Consider the following 25,625-nt stretch of genomic DNA (forward strand, 5'->3'; position numbering starts at 1 on the left):
TCATCAAGGCCAAGTTACACCTTTTTCCAATTAGTCAGCAATGTTTATCATTCTCAATTTGCTCATTTAAATGTACCCATAAGAAACACTAACCCAAGAACACTCAATGGTTGGTGAGATTCATTGTTGCCCACATTGTGTTTCAGATTCAGATAAATACAAAAATCTTCCTTAATCTCTCAACAGTTTACTGTAAAGGTAGTGTGACTTTTCACAATGGGACAAACTAAGGGGAGTACTGTAGGAGATCCTGACAATCAGTTAAGGAAATAGGTTGCACATTACAAGAACAATCATCTTACTCCCCAAAGCACAAACACTTTTCTGCTCCATTAGAGGAAGTGCTTTTCCTTCAGATTACCCAAGCTCCAGCATCTTCCCTCTCTCAAAGAAAACTGAATACACTATTGATGGGTGTCTTCATTCTGGAATTCAGCTTCACTAAAGTCAGTGGAATGAATTTAAGAGCAAAGCATACTCCTTCAGGGTACACCTACTTATATCAATATGTTATACTGATTAATGACTAGCCATTGATGTTATAAAAACATGATGCATCATTTCCACTAACATTTTATTTTCTTTCCAGAATGTCAAGCTAACAGAATACAGGTAAGAAGCCACCTTTTTAAATGTAACTGACAAAATTATGTTTTAATTAATTTCTATTTTCAGTAATAAAATAAGCAAATAGAAGCAATAAAAATAAAAATATCATTGGTTTCATCTGCAACCAATGTTTTAGCCAAGCTTAAGGTATGATTGCATGTCACATTCTTAACATCCCCATTGTTCCGACTTAATCATCTCCAATCCCCTTTCATCCTCTTCTTCATTGTCTCTCTTTTCCTTCATAAGCTACCTCTGTCTATTATTGCCTTCCCTACCCTTCTCACAAGATCTGGGACCATGTACCCTCCACACATTAACTCTGCTCTCATTAACAATGAGCCTGGTCTTGAATACTACAGGAGTCCCAAGAGAGACAACTGGTGAGTGGAAGCAGATGGGTAGTTCATTCAGAGCTGGCTCAAGCATCAAGAAGCAAAGGACTATTCTGGTAGTCACCCTTTCAACATGTGATCCCATGTACTTCAGTAAACTGTACCACCGACATACAAGTGATAAGATCAGGTAGCAAACTACCTAATCCTCCATGATCTCCGACGCCATGGAGCAGTAAATTCAACCTGTCATCTGGCAAACCTGCATTTCTTATGTTCAACTATCTGATGAAAGATATACCTGTGTAAGGATGAACAATATTTCCAAAACAGGGACATTTTAATCTTAAACATCTAGAACCATACAGATCAAATTTCACGACGTACATTGTGTTGAAATACACAGATCTTCCTGTGGATAGCTCATTACAGAATTCTGTGGGAGATGGGTGAGAGAGTTGCCTATTTGTAACTAATAAAATGTAAAGCAACGTGAACATTTTTAAGATTCGTGATGGAACGGAGACATAAATATTCCAACAAGCGTTTTAACTCAGTGGGGCCTTTGCCAAAATTTAAAGGTGGAAAGTCTGAAGAGTGCAGGTAACAGAACAGGAATGAGAACAATTTTGCTTGAGGCACAACAACTCGTCCATATGCTTCAACAGCAAATAAAACATGAAAATTGAGTTAAAGGACTGTTTAAGCTCTTACATGACCAGGCAAGAAGATAATATGAATTTTAAATAAGGAGGCAGTCCTTAAAGAGTAGAAACACATTACAATGTCAATGCGTCTGGAACATGAAGGTGGGGTCAGCAGTTTAGATAGATAGATAGATACTTTATTCATCCCCATGGGGAAATTCAACTTTTTTCCAATGTCCCATACACTTGTTGTAGCAAAACTAATTACATACAATACTTAACTCAGTAAAAAATATGATATGCATCTAAATCACTATCTCAAAAAGCATTAATAATAGCTTTTAAAAAGTTCTTAAGTCCTGGCGGTAGAATTGTAAAGCCTAATGGCATTGGGGAGTATTGACCTCTTCATCCTGTCTGAGGAGCATTGCATCGATAGTAACCTGTCGCTGAAACTGCTTCTCTGTCTCTGGATGGTGCTATGTAGAGGATGTTCAGAGTTATCCATAATTGACCGTAGCCTACTCAGCGCCCTTCGCTCAGCTACCGATGTTAAACTCTCCAGTACTTTGCCCACGACAGAGCCCGCTTTCCTTACCAGCTTATTAAGACGTGAGGCGTCCCTCTTCTTAATGCTTCCTCCCCAACACGCCACCACAAAGAAGAGGGCGCTCTCCACAACTGACCTATAGAACATCTTCAGCATCTCACTACAGACATTGAATGACGCCAACCTTCTTAGGAAGTACAGTCGACTCTGTGCCTTCCTGCACAAGGCATCTGTGTTGGCAGTCCAGTCTAGCTTCTCGTCTAACTGTACTCCCAGATACTTGTAGGTCTTAACCTGCTCCACACATTCTCCATTAATGATCACTGGCTCCATATGAGGCCTAGATCTCCTAAAGTCCACCACCATCTCCTTGGTCTTGGTGATATTGAGACGCAGGTAGTTTGAGTTGCACCATATCACAAAGTCCTGTATCAGTTTCCTATACTCCTCCTCCTGTCCATTCCTGACACACCCCACTATGGCCGTGTCATCAGCGAACTTCTGCACATGGCAGGACTCCGAGTTATATTGGAAGTCTGATGTGTACAGGGTGAACAGGACCGGAGAGAGTACAGTTCCCTGCGGCGCCCCTGTGCTGCTGACCACCGTGTCAGACCTAGTCTCCCAACCGCACATACTGAGGTCTATCTGTCAAGTAGTCCACTATCCAATCCACCATGTGAGAGTCTACTCCCATCTCCGTTAGTTTGTGCCTTAAGATCTTGGGCTGGATGGTGTTAAAGGCACTAGAGAAGTCAAGGAATGTAATCCTCACAGCACAACTGACCCCCTCTAGGTGAGAGTGTGATTTGTGCAGCAAATACGTGATAGCATCCTCCACTCCCACCTTCTCCTTATACGCAAACTGAAGAGGATCCTGGGCGTGCCTGGTTTGTGGCCTCAGATTCTGTATTATCAGCTCCATGGTCTTCATCACGTGCGACGTCAAGGCAACAGGTCTGAAGTCATTCAACTCCTTTGGTTGTGGTTTCTTCGGTACCGGGACAATACAGGATGTTTTCCACTGTCTGGGTACTCTTCTCTGCTCCAGGCTCATGTTGAAGATGCGCTGTAGTGGTTCTCCCAGCTCAGTCGCACAGGCCCTCAGTAATCATGGGGAAACTCCATCCGGTCCAGCCGCCTTGCTGGTACAGATCTTCCTCAGTTGACCTTCCACCTGTGCAGCCGTAATCCTGGGCGTGGGCAAGGTCTCCTGTGAGTGGCTATTTTCCTGTGAGGGAAGTAAGCCTGGTGTGGATTTCTGCGGTGAGGATGAGATTGAGCTGTCGAACCTGTTGAAGAAGTTGTTCAGCTGGTTCGCTTTCTCCACATCTCCACTTATGTTCGCCCCCCGCTTTGCACCGCAAACATGAATGGCAGTGAGAGAACAGGAGTAAGATGTCATGGACAGACACGATGACGCATGGTGCACATGAAGAGGAGACAGAGATGGGGTATGGAACACCAAAAGTTCCTGGAGGAACCCAGCTGTCAAGCAGCATCAATGGAGGGGAATTAACAGTCTATGTTTCAGGCTGAGTCCTTCATCAGGACCGGAAAGGGGGAAGAAGCCAGAATAATTCTCTCTATGGATTTTAGTAAGGCATTTGACAAGGTTCTCTATGATAGGCTCATCCAGAAAAATCATGAAGCATAGGATCCACGGAAACTCGGCTGCACTGATTCGAACTGGCTTGCCCACAGAAGGCAGAGTGCAGTAGGTGGAGTGTGTACCACCTAGAAGTTGATGACCGGTGGTATCCCGCAGGGGTCTGTTCTCGGACCCCTGCTATTTGTGATTTTAGAAATGACTCGGACGAGGAAGTGTAGGAGTAGGTTAGCAATTTTGCAGATGACACAAACGTTGGAGGTGCTGTGAGTTGTGTAAAGGTTGCCATAGGTTCCAGCGGGACATTGACAGGATGCAGAGCTGGGCTGAAAGGTTGCAGATGGAGCTCAATCTGAATAAGTGTGAAATAATGCACCTTTAAGATCCAACTTGAAGGCAGAGAACAAGTTTAATAGTTGGACTCTTAGCAGGATCTTTGGGTCCAAGTCCACAGATCCCTCAAAATTATAATGCAAGTCAATAAGGTTGTTAAGGAAGGCATAGGGTGTTTTAGACTTCATTCTTTAGGGGACTGAGTTCAAGAGCCGCAAAGTAAAACTGCAGCTCTACAAAACTTTCCGTTAGTCAGTGTCCAATTCTGGTCACCTCAAAGAAATCGACAGCAGTCGCCAATGCCGAAGGATATCCGTTTAAGGTGAGCAGAGGAAAGTTTTGCAGAGATGTTACAGGTAGATTTTTTTTAAAAAGCGTTGGCTACCTGGAATGCTTTGCCAGCCAGGATTGGTGGTACTGACTGACAGAATAGGGATACAGTATTTAAAAGACTCTTAGGTAGAGACATGGATATAAGAAAAAAGGAGATTGTATATGAGGAAGGAAAGGATTAGATTGATAATAGAGTAGGTTTATACTGGCTCGCACAACACTGCAACAAAACTGTGCTGTAGTATGCTCTATGAAATGCAAAGAGTGACAGGGAGAATGTGCAAAAGGTAACCCAAGGTCAAGATCAAACCTGCATCAATGGAGCTCCGAGGGATTAGCACTAACTGATGTTAATAGTGACCATGATTCCTTAAGTTTTAAGACAGCTATAGGTAAGTATGGACCTTGTGTGAGAGCATTAAATTGGAGCAGGGCAAATTATGAGAGCATGAGGCAGGAACTAGGAAGAGTTCATTGGAATCAGCTGTTTTTGAGCAAGTCCACATCCGGCACGTGGAGGGTGTTTAAAGACCAACTGCACAGAGTGCAGTTAAGAGAACCTTGGAGGTTGAGAGAGAGAGAATGAATTTAATCAAGAAGAAAAAAGAAAAGCATGTAAAGCTTCAAAAGCTAGAATCAAACCGAGCCCTTTAGGATTGTAAGGAAGCCAGAAAAGAATAGGCAAGCCAGGAGGGGACATGAAAAGTCCTGGGCCAGTAGGATTAAAAACAATCTCACGGCATTCTATACATTAGGAGTAAGAGGAAAACTAGGGTGAGGGTAGGACCACGCAAGGATAAAGGGGGGAACATTTGCTTACATGTGGTTGAGATCCTTAATGAGTTCTTTACATCAGTATTTTCCAAGGAGAAGGAGATGGAGGATAGGGAGATCAGTGCTGAGCATTTTGATAAGCTGGGACATTTCGAGGTAGAGGAGGCGGTAGTGTTAGGTCTCTAAAAGAGCATTAAGGTAGTAAGTCCCCAAGGTCTGATGAGATATACCCCAGGTTATTAAGAGAGGCAAGAGAAGAGATTGCTGGGCCTTGGCCAATATCTTTTGTGTCCTCTCTAGACAAAGGCAAGGTACCAGAGAACTGGTGAGTAGCTAATATTGTTCCATTATTCAAGAAGGGAACCAGGGATAATTCTGGAAACTATAGACTGGTGAGTCTCACGTCAGTGGTAGGGAAGTTACTGGAGAAAATTCTTTGGGATACGACTTATGAGCATTTGGAAAACCATGGCCAAATTAGGAAGAGCCAGCATGGCTTTGCTAGGACGAGTTGTGTCTTAATAACTTGATTGAATTTTTTGACGAGATTATAAGGGTGATTGATGTGGAGCTGTGGATGTTGTCTGCATGGATTTTAGTAAAGTATATGACAAAGTCCCTCAAGGGAGACTCATCCAGAAGATTAAGATGCATGGAGATTAATGGTGAATTAGCCATTTGGATTCAGAATAGCTTGCCCATGGAAGAGAGAAAGTAGTGGTCAAAGGAACATATTCTAGCTGGAGATTTGTGATTAGTAGTGTTCCACTACTGGAACCTCTGCTGTTTGTGATGTATATAAATGACCTGGATGAAAATGCAGTTAAGTGGATTATTAAGTTTGCAGATGATATGAACATTGGTGGTGGTGTGAACAGTGTAAAAGATTGGCAAAGACTACAGTGGATTTAGATCAGTTGCAGATATGGACAGAAAAATAGCATATAGAGTTTAACCTGACCAAATGTGACATTGAGTTCAAAAGTCAGGAAGTTATGTTGCAACTTTACAAAACTCAAGTTAGGCCACATCTGCTGTACTGCATATAGTTCTGGTCGCCCTATTATAAGAATGGTATCAAGGCTTTGGAGAGGGTGCAAAGACGTTTTACCAGGATGCTGGTTAGCTTAGAGGTCAAGTGCTACAACAAGAGGTTGGAGCAAAGGAGGCTGAGGGAAAATCAGATAAAGGTTTATAAGTTTATGAGAGGCATACATAGGCTAGACAGACAGCATCTTTTTCCCCAGGTTTGAAATGTCTAATACCAGAGAGAATGCACTTAACCTGAGAGGGGGTAATTTCAAAGGAGATGTCAGCAGCAGTTTTTTTATGAAACACAGAGAGAGGGTGCCTGGAAATCGTTATCTGGGCTGCAGATGCATTAGGAACAATTAAGAGACACTTAGATAGGTTCATGAATGGGAGGAAAATAGAAGGATATGGGCAATGTGTAGGCAGAAGAGATTAGTTGAGTTGATCAGTTGATTACAAATTAAATTAATTCAGCACAACTTTGTGGGCCAAGGGCCTGTTCCTCTGCTGTTCTGTTTACACTATACCACTATTTTGTGTGTATTTATAAACAATTATTATTTTAACTTAATACTTGCTAATTTTTCAATTATAATCTTTATTTCATTTTTATCCAAAGTTATTCAAAGAAAAGAGAGAATGAAATCTATGCCATTAAAATAGATGAAGCCAAGTTTCAGAAGCTATCAAAACTCATACGGAACATTTCAACCAATCTCTATTCACAAATGCAAAGGAAGATTTTCGTACTGGGTAAAGTATACAATAAGTTTAAATACTATTGTCATATCTACAGGTGGATGTTAGTTAGCCTAAACATTGTCAACTGATCAGGAAAAACAGCTGGAAAGAAGAGAAAAGTAATTTTCCAGAAATCACAGTGGTGAACCATGTAACTTGTACTAGTCTAATCATTCAGCAGTGGGTGTGGGCATAGATATCGGTTGAATTTTCAATGCAGTGATAAAGACTGGAAATCATAAGCTATATTACTTTAATTACAGTACTGTGCAAAAGTCTTAGGCATATATATAGTGAGGGGTCCTAAGACTTTTGCATAATACTGTAGTAATTTTATGTATTGCACTATACTGGGGAGAAAGGAGGGAGCAGGAAGCACTAGAGAAACGTTCAATGATGATTAAGAAACCAACTGTTTAGAATCAAACAACCTGGTGTCTCAGAACTGGGTGTATTAGAACCTGTGCCCCCACCCCCGCCCCGGCACTCCTTCTCTGCCACCTGTCCCATAACCGCTCCTGCAGCATTGCACTCTTATCATTCCCAATATCATTTGCTCCCAGCAGATTTACAAACTTGCTCTCCACTCCACGTTGACAGATACAGTTTTGTGCAAAAGCCTTAGGCACACTAGCTATATATATGTGCCTAAGACATTTGCACAGTTCTGTATAAAGTTTTATCCAACAGTAAATCAGTCAACGAGTACAAACAGTAAAGCTGTTATTAAGTGTTGGAGCAAGAGTCTACAGTACTCAAAAGACAAAGTTATGTTGCAGCTTTATAAAACTCTAGTTAGTTAGCATCTGGAGTATTGCATATAGTTCTGGTCGCCCCATTATAGGAAGGATGTCAAGGCTTTGGTGAGGGTGCAGGTGCAGAGGAGGTTTACCAGGATGCTTCCTGGATTAAAGGACTGTACTATAACAAGAGGTTGCCAATACTTGTTGTTTTCTCTAGAGTGCCAGAGGCTGAGGGGAGATCTGATAGAGGTTTATAAGATTATGAGAGACACAGATATAGTGAACAGAGCATCCTTTTTCCCAGGTTTGGAATTTCTAATACGAGAGGGCATGCACTTAATGTGAGAGGGGGTAATTACAAAAGTGACGCGAATGGCAGATTTTTTTTTGAAACACAGAGTACTGGGTGCCTGGGAGGAAAATGGAAGGATGTGGACATTGTGTAGGCAGAAGAGGTTAGTTTAGTCTCCCTTTCGCTCACTGCTACTGGAGGATGGTGCAAGCGGTCTTGGGCAAGGTTTTTGATTGTTATGGTTCATGGATTGGACTCATTTTTAGAGTCTCTGCAGCTCATGGTGTATATGAGTTGCTGGTTACTCCTTATTTTATTGCTATTTTGTGTGATTTTGATTGGGGCAGATTGGCTCTGCGGCCTGCGGTCAACAAATAACAGAGCGCTAAACTGAACATTCATTCCTATGCTGTTTCAAGGAGTCTGTGGTTTGATGTTTAATATCCTTATTCGCTTATTTCTTTGCCATTTGCACAATTTGTTCTTTTATTTTACACGTTGAGTGTTTGATGCTTTCTATGAAAGGGTACCTTGGTGTTGCTGTGTTTTGTGACTGTCTGCGGGAAGACAAACCATACGGTTGTATACTGCATATATACTTTAATAATAAATGCACTTTGAATCTCTAAGACGTGTTCTGTAATCCTGGTAAATCTCCGCATCCTCCCTCAAGCTTCCATATCCTTCCTGTAAAGCGGCAACCAGAACTGAACGCAATACTCCATGTAGTCTAACCAGGGTATAGAGCTGCAACATTACCTCGCAGCTCTGGAACTCAATTCCCCCCACTAATGAAAGCCAACATTCCATATGCCTTCTTAATCACACTATCAACTTGTGTTACAAGTTTGGAGGATCTATGGACATGGACCCACAGAATGTTCTGTTCCTCGAGACTATTAAGAATTCTACCTTGGGGTACAAGTACGTAGCTCCCTGAAAATTGGAACATGGGTAGACAGGGCAGCAAGGAAGGTATATGGCATATTTGCCTTCATTGCCTGAGAGTTGGGTCGTCGTGTTAGTTAGCGAGGGTGCAGAGGAGATTTACCAGGATGTTGCCTGGATGAGTCACAATGTTTTATGAGAATCGGTTGAGTGAGCCAGGGCTTTTCTGTTTGGAGCGAAGGCGGATGAGCAGTGACTTGATAGAGGTGTATAAGACACATAGATTAAGCAGCTAGTTAGGCTGCAACTAGAGTTACGTGAGCAGTTCTGGATACCATACTACAGGAAGGATGTGATTAAGCTAGAAAGGGTACAGAAAAAGAATCACAAGGATGTTGCCTGGACTGGAGGACTTAAATTATCAGCGGAGATTGGATAGTCTAGATCTTTTTCCCCGGAACAAAGAAAGCCAAGAGGTGACATGTATATAAAATTATGAGAGTCATAGATAGTAGATAACCAGTGGCTGTGGTAGGGATGTCTAGAACTGGAGTGCATAGGGTCAAGGTGAGAGAGAGAGATAACATTTTCACACCAAGAGTGGACAGTATCTGGAGTGACCTGTCAAAGTGGTGGTGGAGGCAGGAACAGTCATGACATTTAAGAGACATCTACATAGGTACAAGTGAGCAAGGTGTAAATGAATATGAAATTAATTAAGGCAAATGAGATCAGTATAGATAGGCATGATGGTTGGCATACATATAGTGGGCAAAAGACCTGTTTCTATGCTGTACCACTCTATGCCTTGGCCCTCCTCTCAAATGTACCGAAATCGTCACTCAATATCTCACTCTAATACTCTAATTCATGAACAGCCCAAATCTTAACCCACATCCCACCCCCCCCCCAAAATCTCCCAACTTTTAATGGCAGCTATCCACTCTACTCCCAAGGAACCACTTTAAACACAGGTTTGCTAGAGCTCTTGTGGAGAGTTTAAACTAATTTGGCAGGGGAATGGGAACTGGAGAGCTAGGGATAGTTGGTATACATAGGACAGGCAGACGATAGGGCGAAATTGCATTCTGTGGGATGTTGACTTATATATTGGGGCAAAATCGAAAGGGTGATCAATACACAACTAAGAGCGCACTTAGAGATCGACAGGTATGATATTGTGGGCATCAGTGAGTTGTGGCTGAAAGAAGATCATAGTTTGGAGTTTAACATCCAAAATTACACATTGTATTGAAAGGTCAGGCAGGTAGGCAGAGGGAGTGGGATGAATCTTTTGGTAAAAAATGAAATCAAATTCGTAGAAAGAGGTGACATAGGATCAGAAGGTGTAGAATCCTTGTGGGTAGAGTTAAGAAACTGCGAAGGGAAAAAGACCCTGATGAGAGTTATATACAGGCCTCCGAATAGTAGCCAGGATGAGAAATATAAATTACAACAGATTTTTAAAAAAAGGCATGTGAAAGAGGCAATCTTATAATAGCCATAGGGGATTTCAATATGCAGGTAGATTGGGACAATCAGGGTAGTGCTGGATCCCAAGAGAGAGAATATGTAGAATGCCTATAATATGGCTTTTTAGAGCAGTTTGTAGTTGAGCCCACAAAGGGAAAGGCTAATCCAGATTGAGTGTTGTGTAATGAACCAGATTTTATCTGGGAATTTAAAGTAAAGGAACCCTTAGGAGAGAATGATCATAATATAAAATAATTCTTTTTACAATATTTTTATTCAGAAGAAAAAACAAGATTTACAGAGTGCAACACATAGATACATCTCAACATAACTTGTGTACATTCGTATATTGTAATAAAATTGATCAAAATGTTATAGCATATCACATAAAGGTATACCACTCTGTAATCAAAAATTTAAAGATAGGTCATACATCATAAAAGAAATTTTTTATATATTAAAAAAAAGTCAACCCCTTACCAACTACCAAAGAAAAAAGCTGATGGATGATAATGGATAATTAGAAAAAAAACATATTCGCTTAAGAAGGGAAGATAGAAATGTATATAAAAGTCTGTACACTGTTAAACTTCATAAATTGGAAAAGTAATTTAGGAAAGGTCCCCAGATATCATAAAAAGATTGTTTCGAATTTAAGACTGAGCAGCGGATCTTCTCTAAATTTAAATAAGACATAGTATCACGTGGCCATTGAAGATGAGTAGGAGGGGTAGACTCCTTCCATTTAAGCAGGATTGCTCTCCTTGCTAAAAGAGAGGTAAAAACTAAAACCTGTAGGTTAGGAGTATTTAAAGTTATATCTTCATTTGCAATAATACCAAACAAGGCAGTAAGGGGATTTGGGTCAAATTGGACCCTAAAAAGTTGTGAGAAGGTATGGAATACTTCCCGCCAAAACTTTTCAATTTTAGGGCAAAACCAAAACATATGAATTAAAGAGGCATCAGCAGAGTTGCATTTATTACAAAGTGGAGAAACGTTCGGATAAAAACTGGACAGCTTCTGTTTAGAAATGTAAGCTCTATGAACCACTTTAAATTGTAGGAGAGAATGGCGGGCACAGAAAGATGATTTATTAACCCGCTTAAGAATTTTATTCCATCTTTCATCAGAAATCTGACAATTTAGGTCATCCTCCCAAGCTTTTTTTATTTTATCTAAAAAGTCTTGTCTAGAATCAATCAACCATTAACAAAAGGTTTTAAATTTAAATTTAAAAGATCGTCCAGTAAATTTTTATCAGGACCTATAGGAAAAATAGTTAATTGGGAACGTAAGAAATCTCTAATTTGAAGGTATCTGTAAAAATGTGTTTTTGGCAGTGCAAATTTAGTTGACTATTGGTCAAATGAAGTAAGAGATCCTGAGATAAACAGGTCCCAAAAACACTTACCGTAGATTCCGGACTACAGAACGCACCTGATTAAAAGCCGCTGGCTCTAATTTTAGAAAGAAAATCAATTTTGTACTTGTACAGGCCGCACCGGATTTTAGGCCGCAGGTGTCCCACGTTGTAATATGAGATATTTACACAGAAAGATATTACACGTGAGGATTTTTTAACTTTTAATTAAATCCATATGGTAACATAAACAAATACATATTGCAAATGCTTTTTTTCGAACCGTGCCTGTAACGCGGCTACTTTTAAATATACGTTGCGTATACTTTTTTACTGAACAACATTCCAATATCTCCTAACGACTGGTAAAAAATATATATACTGCAGCCTACCAGGAAAAGTTATTGATCGCCTTTAACTTAAAAGCAGCGTTTTCGCTCCGCCGCTCGCCCCCCGCCTTCCCGTTTATCGCAAACCGGCATTTTTCCCACAAGACGCGGCGAAACCGGGTGTGACGTCATAGCATCCCGCGATGTAGTACAGAAAACAAATATAGTTAAAACACTTCTAACTTTAACTAACAAATGAATTACTAAGCGAAAATATTATAAACTAAATAACTGCCATAAAGGCAGCACAATGCTTTTCTTCGAGTGTTTTCCATGTTGATGAGGGTGAGTACAAATGACTGATTTACAATAATTTAATTGTGAAAGTGCGCTTGATTTATCGTACAATTTCATTGGACCTCTGTGAACTACTCATCAATTTTATTGGTCTACTGTTACGAGGCAAAATGTTTTTGGCGGCATGAAAAAAATCATGCATTAGCCGCACCGTAGTAAAGGCCGCAGTGTTCAAAGCTGTTCAAAATGTGGGAAAAAAGTAGCGGCTTAAAATCCGGAATCTACGGTAATACCTAGTTCATCCCAATCCTTAAAGACTTTGTCAGTCATGGAAGGGATAAAAAAAAATAATTAAGGAGAATGGGAGATGATAATGAAAAATTCACTAAACCAAAAATTTTTCTAAATTGAGACCAGATCCTTAAACTTTGCTTAACAATTATGTTATCTGTTGTTTTATTTGCTGAAAAAGAAGAGTATGATCCAAGAGACAATAGAGGATTTTTTTTTTACAGAATTAACTTCTAAGGAGACCCATGATGGGCAATCTTTACGATAAATATAACAGGACCAAAAAGTAATATTCCTTATATTGGCAGCCCAATAGTAAAACCTAAAATTGGGTAAGGCTAATCCATCCATATCTTTATTTCTTTGTAGGTAAACTTTACTTAAATGAGCTTGTTTATTATTCCAAATATAAGATGTTAAAATTGAATCTAAAGAATCAAAGTAGGTCTTAGGAATAAAAATAGGTAAAGCCTGAAAAATATATAAAAATTTAGGAAGAATCTTCATTTTAATTGAATTAATTTGGCCAATTAGGGACAAAAAAAAGGAGACCATTTAGAAAGTGTCTTTTTCACTTAATTCAATAAGGGGTTTAAGAATTCACCCTGCAGTTTGAAAGGGAGACGATAAAGTCAGATGCATCAGTAGTACAATGGAGTAAAGGGAATTACAGAAGCATGAGAGAGGAGTGAGCTGAAGTTAATTGGAAGGGGACACTAGCACGGATGAAGGCAGAACAGCAATGGTTGGAGTTTCTGGGGCAATTCGGAAGGTGCAGGATAGATACATCCCAAAGATGAAGTATTCTAAAGGGAGGACAACAGAAATGTGGATGACAAGGGAAGTCAAAGACAGTATAAAAGCAAAAGAAAGGGCATATAATATTGCAAAAATAAGTGGCAAGTTAGAGAATTAGAAAGCTTTAAAAGCCAACAAAAGGCAACCTAAAAAACGAGAAGATAAAAGATGAAATATGAAGGGAAGCTAACCAATAATATAAAAGAGGATACCAAAAGTTTTTTCAGAAATTTAAAGCGTAAATGAGAGGCGTAAAGGATGGATATCAGACTACTGGAATATGATGCTGAAGAGGTAGTAATGGGGGACAAAAAGTGACAGGCAAACTTAAGCATTTTGAGTCACTCTTCACTGTGGAAGACACTAACAGTATGCCAGAAATTCGAGAGTGCCAGGGGCAGAATGAGTGTAGTAGCTATTAGCAAGAACAAGGTACTTAGGAAGCTGAAAAGTATGAATGTTGCTAAGTTTCCTGGGATTAGATGCACTACACCCCAGAGTTCTGAAAAAGATAGCTGAAGAGATTGTGGATGCACTAATAATTTCAAAAAAAAATCACTAGATTCTGGAATGGTTCTGGAGGACTGGAAAATTGCAAATGTCATTCTACTCTTTAAGAAGGCCAGAAGGCAGGAGAAAGGAAATTATAAACCAGGAAGCCTGACTTCAGTGGTTAGGAAGATACTGGAGTCCATTATAAAGGATAAGGTTTTGGAGCATTTGGAGCACATAATAAAATAGGCCGAGGTCAGCATGTTTTCCTTAAGGGGAAATCTTGCCTGACAAATCTGTTGGAATTTGATGGAGAATTAATAGGTAGAATAGACAAAGGAGAGTTAATGGATGATGTTTATTTGTATTTTCAGAAGGCCTTTAACAATGTGCTGCACATGAGGTTGCTTAACAAGATAAGAGCCTATGGTACTACAAGAAAGATACTAGCATGGATAGAAGATTGGCTGACTGGCAGGAAGCAAAGGGGGAATACAGGGAGCCTGTGCTAGCTGGCTGCTGGTGACTAGTGGTGTTCTGGACTCCTTTTCATATTACATATCAACAACATGGATGACAGATTTGATGGCTTTGTGGCCAAGTTTGCAGATAACACAAAGATAGGTGAGTTGCAGAAGGACCTAGACGGATTGGGAGAATGGGCAAAAGAGTAGCAGATGGAATATTGTGCAGGGAAGTATAAAGTCATGTACTCTAGTCAAAGGAATAAAGGTGTAAACTATTTTCTTAAAGGGAGAAAATTCAAAAATCAAAGATGCAAAGGGACTTGGAAGTCCTTGTGCAGGATTTCCTAAAGGTTAACTTGCAAGTTGACTCAGAGATAAGGAAGACAAATGCAATGTCTGCATTCATTTCAAGAGGACTAAAGCAAGGATGTGATGCTGAGGCCTTATAAGGTATTGGTCAGACTGCACTTGGAGTATTGTGAGCAGTTTTAGGCCCCTTATCTAAGAAAAGATGTGCTGGGCATTGGAGAGGGCCCAAAGGACTTTCAGGAGAATGATTCCTGAAATGAAAAGGTTAATGTATGAGGAGCAGTTGATAACCTTGGAGTTTAGAAGAATGAAGTGGGAATCTCACTGAAAGACCAAGGTACAGTGGATGTGGAGAGGATGTTTGCTATAGTGGGTGAGCCTAGGACCAGAGGGACGTCCTTTTAGAACAAAGATGAGGAGGAATTTCGTTAGCTAGAGGGTGGTAAATCTGTGGAATTCATTGCCACAGACAGCTGTGGAAGCCAAACCACTGAGTATATTTAAAGCCAAAGTTGATAGGTTCTTAATTAATTAGGGCTTCAAAGTTTACAAGGGGAAGGTAGGATAATGGAGTTGAGAGATAATAAATCTGTCAGGATGGAATGGCAGAGCAGACCCAATGGGCCAAGTCTTCTACTTCTATGTCTTATAGTCTTATGGTCTAATTACTTACAGCTGATTTTCAAGTAGTTTTCCAGTTTTTCAAACTTACTGAGAATGCCAACTCTAACTTATTCCCTCTTTCTCCAGAACACTCACCAATTATCTTTGATATTGCATCAGCGCATAAGAATGTGCTTGTTTCAAAGGATCAAACTAGCATATGTGTGACTAGTGAAGCACAGAGTGTTCCTGAGAGCCCTTTGCGATTTGACAAGGTCTACAATATTTTGGCAGCCAAAGGACTAATGAGAGGGAAGCACTACTGGGAGGTGCAAGTCAATTCTTCCACTCAATGGTCTGTTGGAATTGCATACGGATCTATAGAAAGGAAAGGGAAGCACAAATCCACAAAACTTGGAAGAAACAGACAGTCCTGGTGTATTGAGCTAAAGGCCAACCAGCTACTGGCATGGCATAATGACAGAAACATCAACTGCAGCATGAAGCCCTTTAAACTGGATAAAATCGGGGTGTACATTGACTACGAGAAAGGACTTGCTGCATTTTACGATGCTGTAAGCATGAAGCTAATACAAGAATTCTCCAGCGTAACATCAAGTCTTTTTGACAGAATGCATCATCATTTCACTGAACCTATCTACCCTGCTTTTTGTCTCTTTCCAACAACTATGATTCCTATATACTTGGATAAACTGGAAATATGCAAACCTGATGTTTAGAAAGCAGCCATAACAAAGCACATTAATCTGAACTTAAAGGGCTTGCTGTAGTACACAAGGCTCTGATTTTGAGTTACAACAAGCAGTGAAAGGAGTCCAAGAGCTCCCAAGCATAATGAAGAAAAAGGCAACATGCTAATTCACCCCAGACCATTCATTCTTAAATTTCTGATACACAGTATTATTATAGAAGTAAACTATTTGAACAAGAAACTAGTTCAGTAAATATGGGAAATAATATACAGATCCATTATTTACAACACATCCAAGCAGGTGATTCTCCAAAAAATATATATAATATATGGTGCTTAAATTTTCAGTGTTGGAGAAGAGCTATAGAGTGTTAATGTAATTTTCAACCATTTAAACCCTAGATATACAGATCAGTAATTATTCCAATGGAAAAATCAGTATTACAATGACCACCTCTAGAGAGAAGGGAGTAAAAACATTTCTACACAGTGAAACTCAGTTTCAAATGGAACCATACAGGCCACCAATACCAGTTTTGTGTGAGGCAACCCCTCTCTCAGCAAAATTACACTATTATTATTCTTCAGACAGGAGGTTGCAGAGAGAGCCATAGTTCAGTCGTGTCATGCACAAGGACCATGGTATCATTTGTACTAGAAGACATCTTATACTAGAAGTCCTAGATGAAGAGTTTTCCCAAGTAGCAAGTTGAGTATGTCCCAACAGCATGATGGGGAGGTGGGTGCTTGGAAATGTAATTTGAACAACGGGGTGTTTCAAAAAGCAAGGCCCCAAGGGACATCTATCTGTGTCTTTGTGAGAGTGTTCACCCTTGCAAGACAATGGACACAAAGGCTCACCTATCAAGAAAACAAGTACTGAAACCCTATTGTCAGCATAAAGCCACACTGGAGACAAGACTTTAAATAAATGAATTCTTTTCCCCATTTTTAAGGACATGAAAAAAAATCTTTTCAGTATTGTAACAAATATGCAAAATTTGTGCTGTTGCACCCAAGTTGCCAGTTAAAATATTCAGCTCTTATAACCTTAACAGTTTTTCTGAAAACCTCCAGTCTTGATCACTTTTACTTCTCACTGTATAGAATAGTAATAATTCCTGTATATGTCATTAATTTAGACAGAAATTGAGTTAGTTGGGATATGATTTTGGAATCTCAACCTCATTTGCCTTCTATTTTAGATTTTAAGTGTTTTTATATATTTGTAATCAGTAATCTGTGTCATGAAAACTTGATATAGCTTAAGATACACAAATATTCTCCTTGCAAACCAATGTTGAAAATATGCATCAATATTGTTCTAATTAATCAGAATTGCTCAGTAAATTTTAAAAGCTATTATGTTTCACTTTCTCTCTCCAATAAATTGTGCAGATAAAACAATTGAGACTTTAGCATCAATATATTTTATGAAATGGAAAGAAGATATAAATTATTTGCAGATTTTATATATCAAACATAACAAAAGACAATAACTGTAATATTTGTTGTAATATATTTTTTATCTTAATCTCTAACCTCTTTAGGCACAGACCTTATCAACTCCTGTCTTCCTCAAAGAAAAACTATCCCCATCCTATGCCAGTAATTACCTAGTCCAGGTGCAGAGGGCCAATCATACTGGAATGAAGCATCCTGGATTTTAACAGTGTAGGCCAGAGAAGAGCATGGTACCTGGCAGCAAGATGAGGAAGCTCTGCCCCTGAGAGCTTCAAACAAAATGAAAGACTGGTTGCTAACAGGAAATAGTAGGCTCAAATGGGTCTTATACTCATTGGCAAGATACAATGAGTGGTATATCGTGGAGATAAATTATGGGGCATCAGAATTTGCAATCTATAAGTGAAGGAGCAAAGGTATGGTTGCTAAACTTGCTATTCACACAAGTTTACATTTGAAGGTACCCTGCGGAGAGGGCCCAGGACGGCAAATGAAACTAGACAGGTTAAGTGATTGAGCTAAGATCTGCCCTTAGCGGAAAAACGAAAAAAAAACATATACAATATAAAAGATGAGAGATAGCAAATCACTAACATATAGAGGGATCAGGAAATCCTAGTGCATGATTTAAAGAGGACTAATATCCAGTACAACAACTAATTAAGAAAGTTAACAGAATTTTTAATGAATTTCTGAGGGATTTGAATTTTAAAAAAGTTTAGGCTTCACATAGAGCATCGGACAGATGTTTCAAGTATTGTGTACTGTGCTGGCCTCCATTTTTAATACCAATTAAAGTTGTAATACAAATGATTTTCTAATTCTCTATTTAAAATGATAGTGCTTTATTACGCTTTAAAAAGTCAATTAAAGCTGTTATTAAATTGATTAATCTAATGGTGCAATTCATCTTTTTTAACAAATACTCAACAGCAGTACTCTTAAGTATTTCGTCGAACAGAAACTGAAAAGAAAATAAGCTTACCTGAAATCAATATCCAGCAACTGACTCTTTATATCTGGGTTGTTCTTTTCAATTTGGCGCAACTTTATTAGCTCATGAAGCCTGAAAGTAATTGCAAAGGACCACCAATGACTTAATATTGAGCATGGGATACTAAATACTTTTAACAAATAAATGGGTGCAAATGAATCCCTTGAAAAATATAAAAAGTTTAAGAGCAGGTTCAAAAGTGAAATCAGAAGGGCAGAAGAGGGTATGATAGGTACTTGTGTTACAGATAATTTGGGACAGCACGGTAGTAGTGATTAGCACAACACATCACAGCAGCAGCAACCTAGGTTCAATTCCGCCACTGCATATAGTCCCTGTGACCACATGGATTTCCTCAGGTGCTCCAGTTTCCTCCCACGTTCTAAAGACATACTAGTTATTAGCGTAATTGGTCACATAGGTGTAATTGGGCAGTGCTGATTCATTGGACCAGAAGGGCCTGTACCTCTAAACAAAATAAAAATAAAATAACCCCAAGAGGTTCTTCAGTTATATTAACAGTAAAAGGGTGATCGTCCTTTTAAAAAGGCAGCCTATGTGTGGAGCTGCAGGAAACAGCTGAGATATTTAATGTCTATTTCTCCCAGGTGATTACTAAACTGAATAACATAGATGGCAAAAAAAGGACAGTAAGGTCCTGGAATATTTGCATATGACAAGGAAGGAGGTACTTACAGCCCTGAGGTGTTTAAGATGGGCTTATCCTCAGGGCCTGACCTAGTGCACCCCTGAAACTTATGGGAGGCCAGGGAAGAAATCATAGAACCATAGAACACTACAGCACAGTACAGGCCCTTCAGCCCTCCATGTTCTGCTGACCCATATAATCCTTAAGAAAAAGTACTAAACCCACACTACCCCATAACCCTCCGTTTTTCTTTCATCCATGTGCCTGTCCAAGAGGCTCTTAAATACCCCTAATGGTTTAGCCTCCACCACCATCCCTGGCAAGTCATTCCAGGCACTCACAACCCTCTGTGTAAAAAAAACTTACCCCTGATGTCTCCCTAAACTTCCCTCCCTTAATTTTGTACATATGCCCTCTGGTGTTTGCTGCTGGTGCCCTGGGAAACAGGTACTAACTATCCATCCTATCTATGCCTCGCATAATCTTGTAGACCTCTATCAAGTCCCCTCTCATTCTTCTACACTCCAAAGAGAAAAGTCCCAGCTCTGCTAACCTTGCTTCATATGACTTGTTCTCCAAACCAGGCAACATTCTGGTAAATCTTCTCTGCACCCTCTCCATAGCTTCCATATCCTTCCTATAATGAGGTGACTAGAATTGAACACAATACTCTTAGTGCGGTCTCACCAGAGATTGTAGACTTGCAACATGACCTCTCTACTCTTGAACTTAATCCCCCTGTTAATGAAGCCTAGCATCCCATAGGCCTTCTTAACTACCCTATCAATCTGCGCAGCAACTTTGAGGGATGTATGGATTTGAACCCCAAGGTCCCTTTGTTCATCCACACTCTTAAGTAACTGACCATTAATCCTGTACTCAGTCTTTTGGTTTGGCCTTCCAAAATGCATCACCTCACACCTGTCCGGATTGAACTCCATCTGCCATTTTTCTGCCCAAATCTGCAGCCTGTCTATATCCCCTTGTAACCTTCGACAACCTACAGCTCCATCCACAACTCCTCCAATCTTCGTGTCATCCACAAACTTACTCACCCATCCTTCCGCCTCTACATCCAGGTCATTTATAAAAATCACAAATAGCAGGGGTCCCAGGACAGATCCCTGCAGCACTCCACTAGTCACCGACCGCCAGGCAGAATACTTTCCTTCCACAACTACCCTCTGCTTTCTTCCTTTAAGCCAATTTTTATCCAAACAGCCAAGATTCCACTTATCCCATGCCTCATGACTTTCTGGATGAGTCTCTCATGAGGGACCTTGTCAAATGCTTTGCTGAAGTCCACGTAGACCACATCCACTGCCCTACCCTCATCAACTTCCTTTGTTACCTCTTCAAAAAAACTCAATCAGGCTCGTGAGGCACGATCTTCCCTTCACAAAGCCATGTTGACTATCCATGAGTAGACTGTACTTCTCCAAATGCTCGTAGATCCTATCCTTAAGAATCCTTTCCAGTAGTTTGCATATCACTGACGTAAGACTCACCGGTCTATAGTTCCCAGGTTTCTCCCTATTACCTTTTTTAAACAAGGGAACAACATTTGCCATTCTCCAGTCCTCTGGCACTTCCAAAGAGGATTTGAAGATCATAGCTAACGCTCCTGCGATCTCTTCTCTCAATCCCCACACAACCCGGGGTGTATCATATCCGGCCCTGGGGATTTATCAATCTTAATGTTTTTAAGAAGATCCAGCACTATTTCTTCCTTAATCTCCACACTGTCCAGCACACAGGCCCACTCTACTTCCACCTCATCCTGATCAAGATCCTTTTCACTTGTGAATACTGAAGCAAAGTATTCATTTAGGACCTCCCCAACCTCCTCCTCCTCCAGGCACATGTTGCCCTCTTTATCCTTTAGTGGTCCCACCTTCGTTCTCGTCATCCTCCTGTTCTTCACATATGCATAGAACGCCTTGGGGTTCTCCTTAATTCTACATGCCAAGGCCTTCTCATGCCCCCTTCGAGCTCTCCCAAGTCCTTTCTTTAGCTCCTTCCTGGCTACCCTATATTTCTCATAAGCCCCTCCTACCTCCTGCTTCTTATATCTAACATATGCTTCCTTTTTCCTCTTGATGAGTTGCCTCACATGTTTCGTCAGCCATGGTTCCCTTTTCCTATCATTTTTTCCTTGCCTCAGTGGGACAAACCTACCATAACCCAGCTTAAGTGGTCCCTAAACTTCTAAATCATGGAGGTCCTTGTAGGGATGTTTACTTTGTCTTAGCCGCTGATGAATATCCAGAAGACTGCAGGCTAATGTTATTCCATTGTTCAAGGAGGATATCAAAACAGGCCAGGGAACTACAGGCCTTTGATCCTGACTTCAGTTATCAGGAATTTACTGAAAGGAATTTTGAAGGACAAGATCTACCATCGCTTGGATAATGATCAAGAAAAGTCCGCATGGTTTTGTGTGTGGGAGGTCATGTATGATGAACCTTCTGGAACTTTTTTTGAAGAGGTAACTGAGGGGACAGATGAAGGTTGGACAATGGATGTTGTCTTTTAGGCTTTTGACAAGATCTCATTTGTAGGCTGGCCTGGAAGTTTAGGTCACATGGGATTCAGGGGGCACTCGTAAGGTGGATTTAGAACTAGTTCAATGATAGGAAGCAGAGGGTTATTCTCCTACTGGATGCCTGTGACTGCTTGGGTGCCCATGAGTCACTGTTGGGACCTCTGTTATTCATTATTTATGTAAATTATTTGGATATGACTTGTGTGGCACAATTAGCAGGTTTGCAGATGATTCTAAATTAAGAGGTTTTGTTGATAGTTACGCATGCTATAATGAATTGTAAAGAGATTTTAATCAGGGATCGGGGAGATGGGCCAAGGAATGGCAAATAAATTTCAACTTAGATAACTGAGGCGATTAGTGCAGCGTTCAAGCCAGCATAGGACCTACGCAATGAATGGCAGGGCTCTGACAAGTGTTGTGGAATAGATGGACCTTCCATTCACTGAAAGTAAAAAGGATGAAGGCATTTAGCATGACGACCTTCATCAGTCAGGGAATCAAGTTGAGGAGTATGGACATTATGTGGCAGTTCTACAAGTCACTGGAGAGACCACACTTGTACAATTTCTGTCACCCTGTTATAAGAAAGACGCTGTCAAGCTGGAGAGGGTGCAAAAGAGATTTATGAGGATGCTGCCAGGATTGGAGTGTTTGAGTTACAGGGAGAAGTTAGCCATGATAAATCTTTATTCAGTGGAGCAGAGAATGAAAGGTGACATCATAATAAGTTTATAAAATCATGAGGTTTATGGATAAAGTGGACAGTCATAGTCCATTCTTCAGAGTTGGGGAGTCCAAAACTAGAGGGCACAGATACACGACAAGAGGCCTGAGGGGCTACTTTTCTATGCAGAAGGTAGTAAGTACCCAGAATGAGCAAATGGTCAAGGCAGGTACAATTACAATATTTAAGAGCCTTTTGGATGGGTACATAAGCCAGGGGTTTAGAGGGTTATGGGCCGAATACAGGCAGCTGGAATTAGCAGGGAGGATGCTTTAGTCATCATGGACAGATGGGCTGAGGGACCTGTTCAGGAGCTCTATTACTCTACGACTATGACTAAATCCACTTAGTGTGACAGCCAATCTTGAATCACACAGAATCAATAAGACAAATTAAATCACCTGTTTCCATGTCAGAAATCACAAATAAACCTAGTCATCAAGATATAATCAATACTGGTGATGCATCCTAAAGCACCTCTAGATTAATCATTTCATTACAAAAATAATTATATCTGGGGAAAATAAAAATAATTTACATTTAAAGTACAACAATATGACAGAAATGTACAAGTTGAATTTCAGAAATCACTCACTTCCACTGGGTTAAAGCTTCAACACAGATAACGAACGCTTGTCATCAACACTGAACAGGTATGGGATATTTAAGTACAGGAAGATGAAAAAATTGTAGCTACCAAAACTTCATTAACACTGATATTTGACAGATGAACATACCGTGGTGTTCCGACACACAGCACTTTCCTGAATCCCAACGAAATAATTAGATCCAATAAGAACTGGCAAGTGCGATCAGCAAATAGATATTGAGCATTGGTCTTTCTGTTTTCAAGTGGGAGCAGCAAATGGCTGGGTCTCTTCAGTTTATCTAGAGATACGTCCCCCAGCCGGTGATGGGATGAGTGTTCATCCCATTCCCCAGGCAGCAAAAGAAGCTGGCAATCTAAACAGAATACCCTTTTTGCCAAGGGTAAAGATACGAACTGCTGATATCTGCAGGAAAAACAAAATAGGTAAACAACATTTGCTAGTTAATAATTTCTGAACAATAAGAACCTGCCATCATATTACTAAGATGCAGTAATATATACAGTAAATTCTGTGTTTAGGTAAGGCAGCTTTAAGGTCAAAAACTAACCTAATCAGAAACTGCCATGGAGAGTCATTCTACAGTTCCTATTATGTCTTTCACTTCCACTTTAAAATTATACTTCCAAAAATCAACTGAAAAGTGAAGTACAAGATCTTATGGAGATATTACTATTCTGAAACCTAGTAATATACTTCAATCCAGTTATTAACTTCTACTCTGTTAACTTAGAAACTCCATAGTTTAGGCAAAATGGTTACTGCTATGTAGAACATGAATTAAATTGCTGATATGCTATTGAAAAGGCAAGACTAGTATTTTCTGGTGTTTATTTTCCATAGGTTTTTCTCAAAAGGTATCTATGTTCATTATGATGCTGGGTATGTTCTTCAATATTCCACTTTTTAGAGAGCCATTTAACAATGGAATTCATTAAACAAGAGAAAAAGCACATTCACGAGGCAACTGTAGAGATTTACAATATATTTGGTTGTTTAAAGGAGTTGATATTAAACTACTTACTCTGATGTTGAAGGAAATAACAAAGTGATGCGATGTTAAAATCAGTTAAACCATACAGGGATAATGTCAGGACACTTTTATACTTACAAAGGGCAATTGAAACCTAGAAATCTCTTCCCCAAGATGCATTTGAGGGTAGATCAATAGAAAACTTTGAAACTAAATTTGTTGATACTTTACTAAGACACAGTTAAGGCTTAAGAAAGCAACATGGGCAGATGTAGTCAAGATACAAGTTACCCATTATCTACTTAAATAGTAGCTTGAGAGGCTGAGGGTCTAGCAGCCAGGCTCCAGAGGAATGTCATATAAAAATTGAAGGATATAAAATTCTCCTTGATAAACCCAGTAGATGGCAGCAAAGGAAAAGAACGCTAGTAAGAATGCAGCGCCACACTGCACCTATAAAACTACCATTTATAAAAAGGTCAAGACAGTAAAAGGAGTTAGCTGCTGAAATGTAATTCATTCCATGGGCTCACAATTCAACTCTCCACTTCTCCTTGGCCCAGTGACTCTGCAGAACTTCTCCCCTATTTGTTGCCCAACTTCTGAATCACAAATTACCCAGAGGTAACAACTCAGAGAGGGATTTCAAAGTAACATTCAAAGTAAATGTATTAACAAATTACATATATGTCACAATAGATTTGTTTTCTTGCAGGTATTCACAGTAAATAAAAAATAACACAACAGTATCAATGAATAACCGCACACAGCGAAGATGAACAAATAACTGATGTGCAAAAAGACAACAAGTTGTGCAAATACAAAAAAGGAAAATATAATAAGTAACTATTGAGAACACGGGTTGCAAAGTCCTGAAACTCTGTAGGTTGTTGAATCAGTTCAGCATTGGGGTGAGTGAAGTTATCCACTCTGGTTCATGAGCCTGATAGTTGAGGGGTAATAACTGTTAGATATGTTAGATAACTGGAAGTTAGATATGGCCCTTGTGGCTAAAGGGATCAGTGGGTATGGAGAGAAAGCAGGTACAGGGTTCTGAGTTGGATGATCAGCCATGATCATACTGAATGGCGGTGCAGGCTCAAAGGGCCGAATGGCCTACTCCTGCACCTATTTTCTATGTTTCTATGTTCGTGAATCTGGTGGTGTGCATTCTGAGGCTCTTGTACCTCCTTCCTGATGGCAGCAGCGAGAAGAGAGCATGGCCTCGATGGTGTGGGTCCACGATGATTGATTCTGCTTTCCTACAACTACACTCCTTTGTAGATGTGCTCAGTGGAGAGGAATGCCCTACCTGTACTTGACAGGACTATATTTTGTAGGCTTTCCCATTAAAGAGTGTAGGTATTTCCATACTAGGCCATGATACAATCAGTCAGTACACTCTCTACCACGCATCAATAGAAGCCTGGTTTCCTCCCCCTGTAGTCAATAATTAACTCTTTGATTTTGCACATGTTGAGTGAGAAGTTGTTGTTGTGGCACAATTCAGCCAGATTTTCAATCTCCCTCCAATGTGCTGATTCCCTTTGATCCAACCAACAACAGTGTGTCATCAGCAACCTTAAATATGGCGTTGGAGCTGTACTTAGCCTCACAGTCGTAAGTATAAAGTGAGTAGAGCAGG

General features: G+C 40.0%; 1 protein-coding gene across 2 annotated transcripts in view; it reads right to left on the reverse strand.

Moving 5' to 3' along the window:
- zcchc4 (zinc finger, CCHC domain containing 4) overlaps positions 1-25,625 on the reverse strand; it is an 85,513-nt gene that overhangs the window by 43,583 nt on the left and 16,305 nt on the right. For both annotated transcript variants that reach the window (XM_073064888.1, XM_073064887.1), the window contains exons 4-5: positions 23,137-23,412; positions 18,470-18,550 (exon numbers count right to left, since the gene is read on the reverse strand). In XM_073064888.1, coding sequence (XP_072920989.1) covers positions 18,470-18,550; positions 23,137-23,412 — 357 coding nt within the window. The remainder of the gene's footprint in view (positions 1-18,469; positions 18,551-23,136; positions 23,413-25,625) is intronic.

This window comes from Hemitrygon akajei, chromosome 13 (assembly GCF_048418815.1).
Source record: "Hemitrygon akajei chromosome 13, sHemAka1.3, whole genome shotgun sequence".
Classification (NCBI taxonomy): domain Eukaryota; kingdom Metazoa; phylum Chordata; class Chondrichthyes; order Myliobatiformes; family Dasyatidae; genus Hemitrygon; species Hemitrygon akajei.